General features: G+C 36.2%; 1 protein-coding gene across 2 annotated transcripts; it reads right to left on the minus strand.

The window, feature by feature from the left end:
• Window positions 10,324–11,421, minus strand: LOC107640277 (homogentisate solanesyltransferase, chloroplastic-like). 2 transcript variants are annotated; one of them, XM_021123232.1, is made up of 3 exons: window positions 11,227–11,363; window positions 10,791–11,016; window positions 10,324–10,620 (listed from the first exon to the last, which is right to left on the minus strand). In XM_021123232.1, the coding sequence occupies exons 1-3, from the start codon at window positions 11,250–11,252 to the stop codon at window positions 10,507–10,509; spliced, it is 366 nt and encodes a 121-aa protein (XP_020978891.1). In that variant the 5' UTR covers window positions 11,253–11,363; the 3' UTR covers window positions 10,324–10,506. The 2 variants fall into 2 exon arrangements, with proteins under 2 accessions (XP_020978891.1, XP_020978890.1); XM_021123231.1 differs by having other exon boundaries at window positions 10,355–10,620; window positions 11,234–11,421.

Here is a 15,135-nt window from a genome sequence, read left to right on the forward strand (position 1 = left end):
TGAAGCCCTTGCAGTCCATCATTTCCTTGATCCTACTTAGAATACCACAGACAAGATTTAGACCTTCCGGATCTCGGGATGCTGCATTCTGATTCTAGCCTCTACCACTTGGTCCCTAATCTCCCTCTTTTAACTGATCCGAGGTTTCTGGGAGTCAGCCTATCAAAAGTTAGGAATTAGGCACCCCAAGAGATATATAATCAAGCTGTCACCCATTGACTACGTTGAGCTCATGTAGACCGCTAGTGGTTGTCAGGCACGCGGATCTTGGTTAAGATAGCAACGAATGTCACAGGTGATTATCACGGGTCACCCCCTTCATTCTGACTTAACTAGATTAAGTACGAGAATATATCTTAGAATGGAATCAAGCGTGGTTTTAATGAAGAATGGTAGTAGTTGTATTAATTCATGAAACACAGCAGAGCTCCTCACCTTAATCTATGAGGTGTACAAACTCCACCGTTGAAAATACATAAATGAAACGTAAATTGGTGTTCCAAGGACTCGGCCAAGAGGCCGGCCAAAAGACTGGACACAAATACAATAGATAAATGTAGTATTTATACTAAACTAGTTACTAAGGATTACAGAAAATGAATAACTAAGGTAGATAATGCAGAAATCCACTTTCGGGGCCCACTTGGTGAGAGTTTGGGCTGAGATTTGAGTGCTTCCACGTGCATATGCCTTTACTGGAGTTAAACGCCAACTTTGGTGAAATTTTGGGCATTTAACGCTAGGTGAGGGTCCAGTTTGGGAGTTTTACGTCAGAAAAAGGTCTCTGGTGGGCGTTTTGAGGCCAGTGTTGGGCCATCAAATCTCAGGCAAAGTATAAACTATTATAGATTGATGGAAAGCTCAAGATGTTAGCTTCCCAAAACAATTGAGAGCGTGCCAATTGAGCTTCTATAGATCCAAAAAAATGCTTCTGAGTGCAGGAGGGTCAAAATCCAACAGCATCTGCAGTCCTTTCTCTGTCTCTGAATTAGACTTTTGCTCAGATCCCTCAATTTCAGCCAGAAAATACCTGAAATTACAAAAATATACACAAACTCAAAGTAGAATCCATAAATGTGATTTTTGCATAAAAACTAATAAAAATATAATAAAAATTAAACAAAACATACTAAAAACTATATAAAAATATTGCTAAAAAGCGTATAAAATATCCGCTCATCAGAACACTAAACTTAAACTGTTTCTTGTCTCCAAGCAACCAAAAAAAACAAAGTAGGATAAAAAGAAGATAAATATACAATAAATTTCAAATTATCAATGAAGCTCAGCTTCAATTAGATCACCGGGACTAGTAGCTTTTTGCCTCTGAATAGTTTTGGCATCTCACTATCCATTGGAGTTCAGAAATGTTAGCATCTTTAGGAACTCAGAAATACAGATAATATTATTGATTTTCCTAGTTAACTTCTTTTTAATTTCTTGAACACAACTACTTTATGAGTCTTGGTCGTGACCCTTAGCATTTTGTTTTCCAGTATTACCATTGGATACATAAATGCCACGGACACTTAACTAGGTGAACCTTTTCAGATTGTGACTCAATTTTGCTAAAGTCCCCAGTTAGAGGTGCCCAGAGTTCTTAAACACACTCTTTTTGCTTTGGATCATGACTTTTACCGCTTAGTCTCAAGCTTTTCACTTGAACCTTCACGACACAAGCACATGGTTAGGGACAGCTTGATTGAGCCGCTTAGGCCAGGATTTTTTTTCCTTTGAGCCCTCCTATCTATTAATGCTCAAAGCCTTGGATCCTTTTACCCTTGCCTTTTAGTTTAAAGGGTTATTGGCTTTTTGCTCTTGCCTTTTGGTTTAAAGAGCTATTGGCTTTTTCTGCTTGCTTTTTATTATTTTTTTGCCATTTTTCTTTCGCATGCATATAATTTTTTTCTTTTATTGCAACATGCTTTTTTGCTGCTTTTTCTTGCTTCAATAATCAATTTATTTGGATTTTTCATTATTATTATTATTATTATTTGTAAGATTTTTTTTATTTTATTACTTTTTACTGCTTTTTCTTGCTTCAAGAATTAATTTTATGATTTTTCATATTACCAATAACATGTCTCCTTTTTCATTATTCTTTCAAGAGCCAACTTTCTTAATTCCAACTTCAAACATGCACTGTTTAATCATATATTCAGAGAAAAAAGTGTTGCCACCACATCAAAATAATGGAACTATTCTTAAGATAGAATTCGAAATTCATGTATTTCTTTTCTTTTTCAAATAAAATTTTTCATTTAAGTAAGGTGAGATATTCATAGAATCATTTATAGCCTTAATACATAGACACTAAACACTAATGATCATGTAATAAAGATAAGACTCAGACAGAAAATAAAACATAAAAACAGACAAATAACAATAAAACAAGGAAAGTAAGGAATGGGTCCACCTTAGTGACGGCGGCTACTTCTTCCTCTTGATGATCCTACGGAGTGCTTGAGCTCCTCTATGTCTCTTCCTTGCCTTTGTTGCTCCTCCCTCATGGATTTTTGATCCTCTCTGATTTCATGGAGGATGATGGAGTGCTCTTGGTGCTCCATCCTTAGTTGCTCCATGTTGGAACTCAATTCTCCTAGAGAAGTATTGAGTTGCTCCCAATAGTTTTGTGGAGGAAAGTGCATCCTTTGAGGCATCTCAGGGATTTCTTGATGAGGAATTTCCTCATGATCTTGTTGAGGTCCGTGTGCCGGCTCTCTAGTTTGCTCCATCCTCTTTCTAATGATGGGCTTGTCCTCTTCTATGAGGATATCTTCCTCTATGATAATTCCAGCTGAATTGCATAGGTGATAAATGAGATGTGAAAAGGCTAATCTTGCCAAAGTGGAGGACTTGTCCGCCATCTTGTACAGCTCTAGAGGAATTATCTCATGAGCTTCCACTTCCTCCCCAAGCATGATACAGTGGATCATGATGGCTCGGTCCACAGTTACTTCGGACCGGTTGCTAGTAGGAATGATAGAATGTTGGATAAACTCCAACGATCCTCTAGCTATGGGCTTAAGATCAGGCCTTCTCAGTTGGACAGGCTTGCCTCTAGAATCTCTCTTTCACTGTGCTCCTTCCACACAAATGTCCGTAAGGATTTGGTCCAACCTCTGATCGAAGTTGACCCTTCTAGTGAAAGGGTGTGAATCTCCTTGCATCATTGCCAAGTTGAGTGCCAACCTCAGAGTTTCCGGACTAAAATCCAAGATTCTCCCTCGGACCATGGTATGCCAATTTCTTGGATTTGGATTCACACTTTGATCATGATTCTTGGTGACCCATGCATTGGCATAGAACTCTTGTACCATTAAGATTCTGACTTGTTGGATAGAGTTGGCTAGAACTTCCCAACCTCTTCTCCGAATCTCACATCGAGTCTCTGGATACTCATTTCTTTTAAGCATAAAAGGGACCTCGGAGATCATCTTTTTCTTTTCCACAACTTCATAGAAGTGGTTTTGATGGACTTTTGTGATGAATCTCTCCATCTCCCATGACTCAGAGGTGGAAGCAATTGCCTTCCCTTTCCTCTTTCTAGAGGTTTCTCTGGCTTTGGGTGCCATTAGTGGTAATGAAAAACAAAAAACAGAGCTTTGTTCCACACCAAACTTAAAAGGTTTGCTCGTCCTCGAGCAAAATAAGAAAGAATGGAGTAGAAGAAGAAAGAAATAGAAGAGATAGAGGGTGTAGAGGTTTCAGCCAAGGGGGTTATAGTGTATGTGTTGGGTGGAAATGAAGGTGGATATGAGAGGTATATATAGAGGTAGGGTAGAGAGGGGTTTCGTGTGAATGGGTTGGGTTTGGGAGGGAAATAGTTTTATAATTGAATGGGTGGGGGTTGGTGGGTTGTATGATGTTTTTTGGAAGAGAAATAGAGGTGATTGGGTGAGGGTATTTGGAGAAGAGTGTATAGAAAAGTGTGAAAAGGAGAGAGAATGAGGTGGGGTAGGTAGGAATTCTGTGGAGCCCACAGATCCTGAGGGGTCAAGGATTTCGAATCCCTGCTCCTCATGGGCGTTTAAACGCCCAAATGTATGCCATTACTGGCATTTAATGCCAGTAATGCTGCCCTTTCTGGCGTTAAACGCCAGCCTGATGCTTCTTTCTGGCATTTAACACCTGTCTTCTTGCCAATTCTGGCGTTAAACGCCAGTCTGTTTGCCTTTCTGGCATTAAACGCCAATCTGTTAGCCTTTTCTGGCATTAAACGCCAATCTGTTAGCCATTTCTGGTATTAAACGCCAGAATGGATGCCTCCATGGGGTTTAACGCCCATCCTGATGCCATTACTAGCGTTTAACGCTAGCTTTGGTCTTACTACAGGGTGTTCTATTTTTATTCTGTTTTATTTATGCAACTATTTTTTTCTGCTTCACATGATCATAAACCTAAAGAAAACATAAAATAACAATAGAAAATAAAATGAAAATGAAAATAAACATAGTTAAATAAAATTGGGTTGTCTCACAATAAGCGCTTCTTTAGTGTCAATAGCTTGACAGTGAATCTCTTAAAGAGCTTCACAGGGGCTCAGAGCTTGATGCTGGCCTCCCAACACCAAACTTAGAGTTTGTGTGGGGGTTTTACTGTGCTCTGTGCTGGGATAAGTGATTGAAGCATTATATGCTTCTTATCCATGGATGCAGGGGAAGATCTTTGAACTTTAAACACAAGGTAGTCCTCATTAACATGAAGGACTAATTCTCCTCTATCCACATCAATCACAACTCTTGTTGTAGCTAGGAAGGGTCTTCCAAGGATGATGGATTCATCCTCATCCTCCCCAGTGTCTAGGATTATGAAGTCAGCAGGGATGTATAGGCCTTCAACCTTCACTAAGACATCCTCTACTAGTCCATAAGCCTTTTTTTATTGACTTGTCTACCATCTCTAGTGAGATTTTTGCAGTTTGCACCTCAAAAATTCCCAGTTTCTCCATTACAGAGAGTGGCATGAGGTTTATGCTTGACCCAAGGTCACACAAAGCCTTCTCAAAGGTCATGGTGCCTATGGTGCAAGGAATTAAGAAGCATCCGGGATCCGGCTTCTTCTGAGGTAATTTCTGCTAAACCAAGGCATTTAGTTCCTTGGTGAGCAATGGAGATTCTTCCTCCAAGGTCTCAATACTAAATAACTTGGCATTCAGCTTCATGATTGCTCCTAGGTACCGAGCAACTTGCTCTTCAACAATATCCTCTTCCTCATCAGAGGAAGAGTATTCATCAGAGCTCATGAATTGCAATAATGCATTCAAGGGAATCTCTATGGTCTCTATATGAGTCTCAGATTTCTTTGGTTCCTCAATAGGGAACTCCTCAGTGGCTATTGAACGTCCAGTCTCTTCTTTCTCACTGGAGTTCAATGCCTTTTCTCCCTCTCCAGATTCGGCCATCACTGTTCTATTTATGGCCTTGTACTCTCTTTTTGTATTCTCTTCTGTATTGCTTGGGTATTAGGAGGGGTTTCAGGTATTCTTTTACTCAACTGACCAACTTGTGCCTCCAGATTTCTGATGGAGGACCTTGTCTCAGTCATAAAACTGTGAGTGGTCTTAGATAGATCAGAGACTATAGTTGCTAAGTTAGAGAGGCTCTGCCTAGAAGTTTCTGTCTGTTGCTGAGAAGATGATGGAAATGGTTTGCTATTGCCAAACTGATTTCTTCCACCTTGATTATTATTGAAGCCTTGCTGAGGCTTCTGCTGATCCTTCCATGAGAAATTAGGATAATTTCTCCATGATGGATTATATGTGTTTCCATAGGATTCTCCCATTAATTCACCTCTTCCATCTCAGGATTTTCAGGATCATAAGCTTCTCCTTCATAGGAGGCTTCCTTAGCACTGCCAGATGCAGCTTACATTCCAGTCAGATTCTGAGAAATCATATTGACTTGTTGAGTCAATATCTTATTCTGGGCTAATATGGCATTCAGATTGTCAACCTCTAGAACTCCTTTCTTCTGAGTCATCCCATTATTCACAGGATTTCTTTCAGAAGTATACATGAACTAGTTATTTGAAACCATTTCAAAGAGTTCTTGAGCTTCTGCAGGTATTTTCTTCAGATGAAGAGATCCATCAGCAGAGTAGTCCAATGACATCTTGGACAGTTCAGACAGACCATCATAGAACACACCTATGATGCTCCATTCTGAAAGCATGTCAGAAGGACATCTTCTGGTCAATTGTTTGTATCTTTCCCAAGCTTCATAGAGGGATTCACCTTTCTTCTGTCTAAAGGTTTGAACTTCCACTCGGAGCTTGCTCATCTTTTGAGGTGGAAAGAACTTGGCCAAGAAAGCATTGACCAACTTTTCCCAAGAGTCTAGGCTTTTTCTAGGTTGAGAGTCCAACATATCCTAGCTCTGTCTCTTACATCAAAGGAGAAAAGCATAAGTCTGTAGACCTCGGGATCAACCCCATTGGTCTTAACAGTATCACAAATTTGCAAGAACTCAGATAAGAACTTATACGGATCTTACAATGGAAGTCCATGAAACTTGCAATTCTGTTGCATTAGAGAAACTAATTGACGCTTGAGCTCAAAGTTGTTTGCTCCAATGGCAGGAATAGAGATGCTTCTTCCATAGAAGTTGGAAGTTGGTGTAGTAAAGTCACCAAGAACCTTCCTTGCATCTCCACCATTGTTGTTTGGTTCGGCTGCCATGTCTATATTCTTTGCTTCTTTTTCAAAAATTTTTGTAAGGTCCTCTCCGGTAGTGTTGTGTTCGAGCTTCTCTTAGCTTCCTCCTTAGAATCCTTTCAGGTTTAGGATCAGCTTCAACAAGAACGTCTTTATCCTTGTTCCTACTCATAAACAAAAAAGAAAGAGAACAAGAAAAGAAGAGGAATTCTCTATGTCACAGTATAGAGATTCCTTTATGTGAGTAGAAGAATAGAAGAAGAATGAGAATAGAGAAAGAAGAAGAGTAATTCGAACAGAGAGGAGAGAGGTTCGAATTAATAAGAAGAAGAGAGGTGTTAGTAATTAAATAAAATAAAAGAAATAAGAAGAGAGAAGGGAGAGAGTATTCAAATTTTAAAAGAGAAGAAAAGGAAAATATTTTTATTTTTATTTTATTTATTTAGTTAGAATTCAAAAATAAGAAAAGAAATAGAAAAAAATTAAAAACTAAGATAATTAATTAATTGAAAAGATTTTTGAAAAATAGTTAGTTGGTTTTCGAAAATGTGAAGGAGAAAAGTAATTAGGAGGTTTTGAAAAAGATAAAAGAAATATTAAACTTTTAAAGTCAAAACAAACTAAACAAGTAATTAATTATGAAAGATTTGAAAATGAATTTAAAAGATATGAAGATAGAAAAGATTTTAAAATTAAATTTTGAAAAAGATATTATTTGAATTTCAATTTGAAAAAGAAATTAAAAAGATTTAATTTTTGAAATTAAAGTTATGACTTGGCTAACAAGAAAGCAAAAGATATGATTCTAGAATTTAAAGATTGAAACTTTCTTAACAAGAAAATAACAAACTTGAAATTTTTGAATCAAAATAATAATTGTTAGTAAATAATTCAAAAATATGAAATAAAGATAAGAAAAAGATTTTGAAAAAAATTTAAGAAAAATTTTGAAAATAATAAGAAAAATAAAAAGAAAGATTTGATTTTGAAAAAGATTTGAAAAGATAAATAATTTTAAAATTAAAATTTTTGACTTAACTAAAAAAAAGATATGATTTTGAAAATTTTTGACTAATTTAATGTAAGATTTCGAAAATGCATGAAAAAATAAAAGAAAATATTTTTTTGATTTTTTTGAATTAATGAGGAGAGAAAAAACAACTAAATGATACAAGACTTAAAAATTTTGGATCAAAACAAAGAAAAAGACCAAGAACATTTTGAATGTTAAGATTAACACCAAAAATACTTTAAAGATCAAGATGAACATCAAGAACAAATTTTTGAAAATTTTTAAGAAAAGAAAGACACAAAGGACACTAAACTTAAAAATTTTTGAATTTTTGACACTTAACTTTCGAAAATGCACAAGAAAAAAACAAAAGACACAAAAATTGAAAAATTAAAGATCAAACAAAGAAAATAAGCAAGAACAACTTAAAGACCAAGAAAGAACACCATGCATATTTCGAAAATTTAAAGAACATAAAGAACATACAATTGACACCAAACTTAAAAATTGACACTAGACTCAAACAAAAGACACAAAATTTTTTGGTTTTTATATATTTATTAAATTTTTTTCGAAAAAAAAAATTTTTAGAAAGAGAAAATAAAGAATTCGAAACTTTAACAAGAACAAGAACAAAAGACTTAAAGAAAAATTAAAGATTGATAAAGAAAAGAAAAATTTTTGAAAGATTTTTGAAAACTTTTTTGAAAAGAAAAGAAAGACTCAAACAAAAAGAAAATTATCTAATCTAAACAACAAGATAAACCGTCAGTTGTCCAACCATTGCAACTCGAGTACAACTAACCAGCAAGTGCACTGGGTCGTCCAAGTAATACCTTACGTGAGTAAGGGTCGATCCCACAGAGATTGTCGACTTAAAGCAAGCTATGGTTATCCTGTAAATCTTAGTCAGGCGGATTATAATGGTTATGAGTTTTTGTATTTAAAAGATAAATAAACATAAAATAGAAAATACTTATATATTTACTGGTATGAGTCTCAGTTAAGAGTTCAGAGATGCTTTGTTCTTCTAAATCTCTACTTTCTTATTGTCTTCGTCTCCAAACACGAATGGTCACTTCCACGGCAAGCTGTATGTGATTAAACGCCTTGCGGTTGCTAATCTTCCTCTCAGTGAAAAATAACAGGCATGGGTTAACGTACGTCTAATCAGCAGGAGGTTCTCGCTGTATCAGAATAGAACAAATGGTCATTGTCTTTTGCACACTGTCACTACTCCCAATACACGGGAGTTTGAAGCCCTTGCAGTCCATTCTTTCCTTGATCCTACTCAGAATACCACAGACAAAATTTAGACCTTCCGAATCTCGGGATGCTGCATTCTGATTCTAGCCTCTACCATTTGGTCCCTAATCTCCCTCTTTTGATTGATCCGATGTTCCTGGGAGTCAGCCTATCAAAAGTTAGGAATTAGGCGCCCTAAGAGATATATAATCAAGCTGTCGCCCAATGACTATGTTGAGCTCATATAGACCGCTAGTGCTTGTCAGGCACGCGGATCTTGGTTAAGATAGCAACGAAGGTCACAGGTGATTGTCACGGATCACCCCCTTCATTCTGACTTAACTGGATTAAGTACGAGAATATATCTTGGAATGGAATCAAACGTGGTTTGAATGAAGAACAGTAGTAGTTGTATTAATTCATGAAACACAGCAGAGCTCCTCACCTTAATCTATGAGGTGTACAAACTCCACCGTTGAAAATACATAAGTGAAACGTAAATTGGTGTTCCAAGGACTTGGCCAAGAGGCCGGCCAAAAGACTGGACACGAATACAATAGATAAATATAGTATTTATACTAAACTAGTTACTAAGAATTACAGAAAATGAATAACTAAGGTAGATAGTGCAGAAATCCACTTTCGAGGCCCACTTGGTGAGGGTTTGGACTGAGCTTTGAGTGCTTCCACGTGCATATGCCTTCAATGGAGTTAAATGCCAACTTTGATGCCATTTTGGGCGTTTAACGCCAGGTGAGAGTCCAGTTTGGGCATTTTATGCCAGAAAAGGGTCTCTAGTGGGCGTTTTGACGCCAGTTTTGGGCCATCAAATCTCGAAAAAAGTATGGACTATTAAATATTGCTAGAAAGCCCAAGATGTTAGCTTTCGAACGCAATTAAGAGCGCGCTAATTGGGTTTCTGTAGCTTCAGAAAAACGCTTCTAAGTGCAGGAGGGTCAGAATCCAACAGTATCTACAGTCCTTTCTCTGTCTCTGAATCATACTTTTACTCAGATCCCTCAATTTCAGCCAGAAAATACCTGAAATTACAGAAAAATACACAAACTCAAAGTAGAATCCAGAAATGTGATTTTTGCATAAAAACTAATAAAAATATAATAAAAAGTAAACAAAACATACTAAAAACTATATAAAAACAATGCCAAAAAACTTATAAAATATCTGCTCATCACTGTTACAGATGGTATCAGAGCCGGAGCCCAGATTGATATGCCAGCGAGGGCGCTAGGCTCCTTTAGGGGGGTGGATTGTAAGGTCCCGCATCGGTTTGGGAGGGGAACGAAGCATGCCTTATAAGGGTATGGATACCTCTCCCTAGCATGACGCGTTTTGACGAGTGAGTGTGAGGGGCTTTAGCTATCATCCCTATCGTCAAAGACAAAACTGTGAAGTCTTGTGTGCCAAAGCGGACAATATCGTGTTAGCGGGTGGTCTGGGCTGTTACATTCCTACTTTTCAAGCAAAGTTCATTGGCCAAGTCATGTAATCATAGAATTAGACAAATTAATATTTAGGATCGACTTCGTGGAGGTATTGTTGGCACAACATGTTCCTATGAACCTGGTTCTTTACCTTAACCAGCTACAAATATGAAGCAATAGAAAAACACAACCCTCCACTCAAATGCAAGTCCAAGGGCAGCTCTAGTGGCATAGTACACGCCAAAGTTAAGTAGAAAACCTCGGACCTGCACAAGCCTCTTCTGTCAACGCTCAACCATAATAGATGCTTCAAATTCAAATAACCATTGAGTTGCTCAAAAGAATCTTGAAAGTAATCATATGAAGTAACTATTTAGTTGAACTTTAAGTACTGTTAGCTCGGCCTAGATAGGGAGAATAGGAGGGTAAACCATACCGTGGCAATAATAAGAAATGCTGCAATAGGAAAACGTTTCATTCTTAATGGAGGAACGGAATGGATGGTGCCGAGAAAAAGGCCAAGCTTGTAAAGTGAAAATATAAAGGGCCCAAAGTTCAATCCAACAATCAACAAGCCAGCAGCAGCAAAAAATGCAACTAATAGCCATGCAGATTGGACTGAAAGATCTCCAATAGCTATAGGTAAATAAGGTTTGTTTACCCTGAAAATGAATATAAAGCTACTTAGATAAATGGTCCAATATACATTTACTTAGGTTGAGCTTTAACCAACAACAGAAACAACTTCAGATCCAAGAATGCGAAAATGACAGTTACATAAGACACAAATTCAAATATATAGGAACTCAGCAAGCAAGCTATGGGAAAAGGCAGAGGAAGTCAGTTTCACGGAGAATTTTATAAATGATTACATCATACTTGTCAATGCTAATGTCATAGATTTGATTGATTCCAACTATATAACCATTCCCACAAATCAGGGCAAAAAGACCAGAGAATGCTTTGAACAGAAGGGACCACTTTATCAGATTTGAGTTTTCAATCAATGCTCTTGCCACCAAAGCACTATAAACCGAACGAGTAACTAGCATTCAGTACAGTAAACTTTCCGAGAGAAAAATAACTGCATTGCTTATTGCAGGCATATGGTAAAGTTAATCAGAAAGAACCTAGTGATGTGTCGTGTATAGTAGGGGTGTGCATAGGCCGGGTGAAACCGGGTTTGATGTGACCCAGACCCGACCCGAAATATATACCGGGTCTATTTATTAGACTTGAACCCGGCCTTAGACTCGATGAAACCTATACACTTTCGGACCACGATTATACCGGGTAAAAACTGGGTGAAAACCAGGCCGTTAACACTACATTACCTTGATACCTTCTTATAAGCTAGCATGTGAAAATATCCAAATTTCCAAGACTCCAACCATTATTTGACATGGTAAAATTCACTTAGAAAAATATAACAAGAACCAACTCTTCTCTAAAATTAAAGCATAATCATAATCAATACTAATATTGTCTAATAACAACAAATATTTAAATCAATATAAATAACACAATATTATACATTAGTCTAAAATCTTATGCATTTTAAACATAAAATATTAACTTATAGTCTTATAATAACTAATAACACAAAATATTAAGTTTTACAATACTTAAATTCTACATAAGAATAGCCGTCATCCATCACTAATAACACAAAATATTAATTGTGTATGATGACCGGGCCACCGGACCGACTTCGGGTGACCCGAGTCATGGCCCGGACCCGACCCAAAATAATGACCGGGTCTATTTTTGAGACTTTTACCCCTAGACCCGGTGAAATCACACCAAAATAAATTTTTCATGCAAACCTTTATGTTATCAATCGTGAACAATGCTATAATTTTATATATTTAGTTAACTAAACATCATATTGTCCATGTCTTTATCTATATGTGGGATACAGGAGTCAATAAAACAAAGTTTCCAGTCCTAGTTACACTATTCAATGAAAATAACAGGTTCAACTTGCACATTCACTAAATTCCATAAGGAGCTATTAATTGTGATGGTTCTAGAAGTTAATTTTGATAATTGGATCTTACATAAATGGTCAAAATTAAAGCATTGCATGACTATTTTAAGTAACCATATGACCTATAAATAACTCATCATTGTGCATAGTTATATTATATGGCCAATATTTGCTCCTTCCCACCCATATATAAATATAATTGGGTCGGTATTGTAAAATCAATCCCAGCCGCTGATTTCAATACAATCAAAGTGATAGAATATCATGAACACCATGGAGTTAAACAAATTAAAGGAAACAAAGCTCATGATATTTTAGTACATGCAAATTTCCCAGGTGATTCTCAATTTGCCACTGATTAATTACCAACAATAGCAAAAATTGAATATCCCAGACTAAAACAAACAAGGTAGCATGCAGATAGAGGAAGCAAAATCGGCATATGAAGGGGAAAAGAAATACACACCGTGATGGAAGTGGGTCTATTCGAGAGTCTTCTATCATGATATCGTAGAGTTGAATGGTTGTTTCTGGAAAATTTTAAGCACAAAGTAGAAGCCTTTGGAGCAAACTTGGTGGTGGGTGTTTTGATGGAGTAGGAGGAGTTGCAATTGGAGGTGGCAATTGAGGGATGAGCACGAAGTGAAGTTGATTGAAATGTTGAGAGCTTCATGGGGAGCTGAGTATGGCAAAGCATAACACTTTTGCAATCACAGATACAATGGGTCACCATCTAGTCAAGCCACCACCTAATCAACATCAATCCAGATAGCTTATTGGAAGAAAGAAAGTTTTATCATTGCATTTTTTGGATTTGTGCATTGTGTACTTCAAGTAAAAGAAATGATATAGAGATTTGTGGCACCATCAACCAATCTCTTTTTTAAAAATAAATAAATAAATAAAAGAATAATATATTTTCTTCTTCATTTTAAATATCTAATAATGCTTAAATAAAAAAAATTTCTTTATCATTCTTTTTATATATTTTCAAGATAATAAAGATATTAGATTTTTACCTTGTTTAGAAGTTAAGAGAACTAAGAAAAATAGTAATAAATTCAACATAAACTAAAATCACTTTAAATTATATTTAGAAAAATATTGTTTTGTACATTGTTAACCACTAAACAACATCTATCTATACATTTGGGACATTATACTTGCCTTTTCTTTAAGAATTGAGTTAAAATTACCCCTAAAGACACTTTAAGAAGAGAATAATAAAAAATTATAAAGTTTTATGTTTCTAATGCATTGCAAATATGAAATATTTAATTTTAATAAAAGTTAAATTAATGACTAAGATAATTTAAATTACCTATGCAACCAATGATTAATGATATAAATCATACAAGGATTTTAAAACTGGACAGAACGTCGAACCGGTCATGCTACCGAATCAGGGATATAGAAGTCCAACCATTTTATCTAGAATACATATATACATAGACTTACATTATATATATATATATATACACCAGATGGCCCGAAGCGGATCAAGGAGGGAAAGGGAGAAGAAGGTAACTGGTAAAAGAAAATGTAAGATATATGAATGCAGATGCAAAAACAAGTAAATAAATATGGAGTTAGATGCGGCGGTAGTCCGCACGCATATGGAAGTTAGTATGAAGTTAGATGTGGCGGTAGTCCGCACACATATGCAGATGCAGAAAGCTAAATATGAAAAACACGAAGCTGCAGAATTGGATAAAGATTTATTAGAAAACTGATTGAAAATAAGAAGAGAAAAGAAGAGGAGCTGAAGAGCTTACAAGAGAACACTCAGAGCTTCTCTCTCTAACTTCTCTCTATGATTGTGTAAAATAAAATGGTACCTCACAATGAGAACGAGGCCTCCTTTTATAATTGAGGATTCTACTATTTCTACAGTGTAGGTAAGTGTGACCTGAACTATAGCTACAGTACCGGTAACAGTTCCGAATATTGTCTTGGTGATCATAATTATGTTTTTTGGGATTTAATCATCACCTAGGCAAACTTCGAAACAATCTTCCTCACTTTGTTTGTCTTGATCTTGATCTTGTTCATCACCTGTTCTTTAGATGAGGACGCTTCATCTTCTTGCAGTAAGCGAAGGATTTGTTGAAGCTTTCCTTTGATTGATTCTTTCGATTATGAGGCTGCAAGGGCTGCTTGGATTTGTGCTTTTTGATTGAGAAATGAAGCCGTTTCTGGATCTGAGATCTTCTGATTATTGGGATTAATTTTGAACCATTCTCTGACTTTTTCTGGATAGGCCATTGATGAATCAAATTGGGACCACCATTTGACATAACCATGCTTTGTAAGATTGGAAATGATTTAGGGTGGTCTGATTTTGTATATTTGTACTGCCACGAGAATACCCAGGCTAGTGAAAAGATTGAGAAAAATTTTAACATTACAGGAACACATATTTCCTGAATGTCATATTTTGATTGAAAAAGTTTATACCCTTCATCGGTAGGTGAGGGTAGGATTTCTGGGATTGGCCCAAAGAAGTCCCACCATTGGTAGAACCAATTTGGAAAAACATAATTTGATTTTCTTTTAAAATAGATTAACCATGAATGTTTGTACTGAGTATTTTGAAACCAAAATACTTTAGTCCAGGCTTCCATGTAATCCCAATAATTAAAACTTATTGGGTCATAGTTTTGAGAAAACTTTTAGGTTTTGTTTAGATTGTTCCCAAGTTGCTTTGGGGTCAAGACTTTGAGGATTTGAATTGTTGAATGGGTTATGAGATCAGGATTGGTTTTGTCTTTGTAGTGTTTAATAGATACTG

This window comes from Arachis ipaensis, chromosome B05, assembly GCF_000816755.2.
Source record: "Arachis ipaensis cultivar K30076 chromosome B05, Araip1.1, whole genome shotgun sequence".
Classification (NCBI taxonomy): Eukaryota; Viridiplantae; Streptophyta; class Magnoliopsida; order Fabales; family Fabaceae; genus Arachis; species Arachis ipaensis.

Bases quoted from the DNA above. Each gene is read 5' to 3' on its own strand.
- LOC107640277 (XM_021123231.1), bottom strand. From the start codon at position 11,406: ATGCTAGTTACTCGTTCGGTTTATAGTGCTTTGGTGGCAAGAGCATTG. The intron at 11,017-11,233 runs GTATGATGTAAT...ATTCATTTTCAG, and splicing joins TATGACATTAGCATTGACAA to GGTAAACAAACCTTATTTAC. The intron at 10,621-10,790 runs GTATGGTTTACC...AGGCTTGTGCAG, and splicing joins CATTTCTTATTATTGCCACG to GTCCGAGGTTTTCTACTTAA.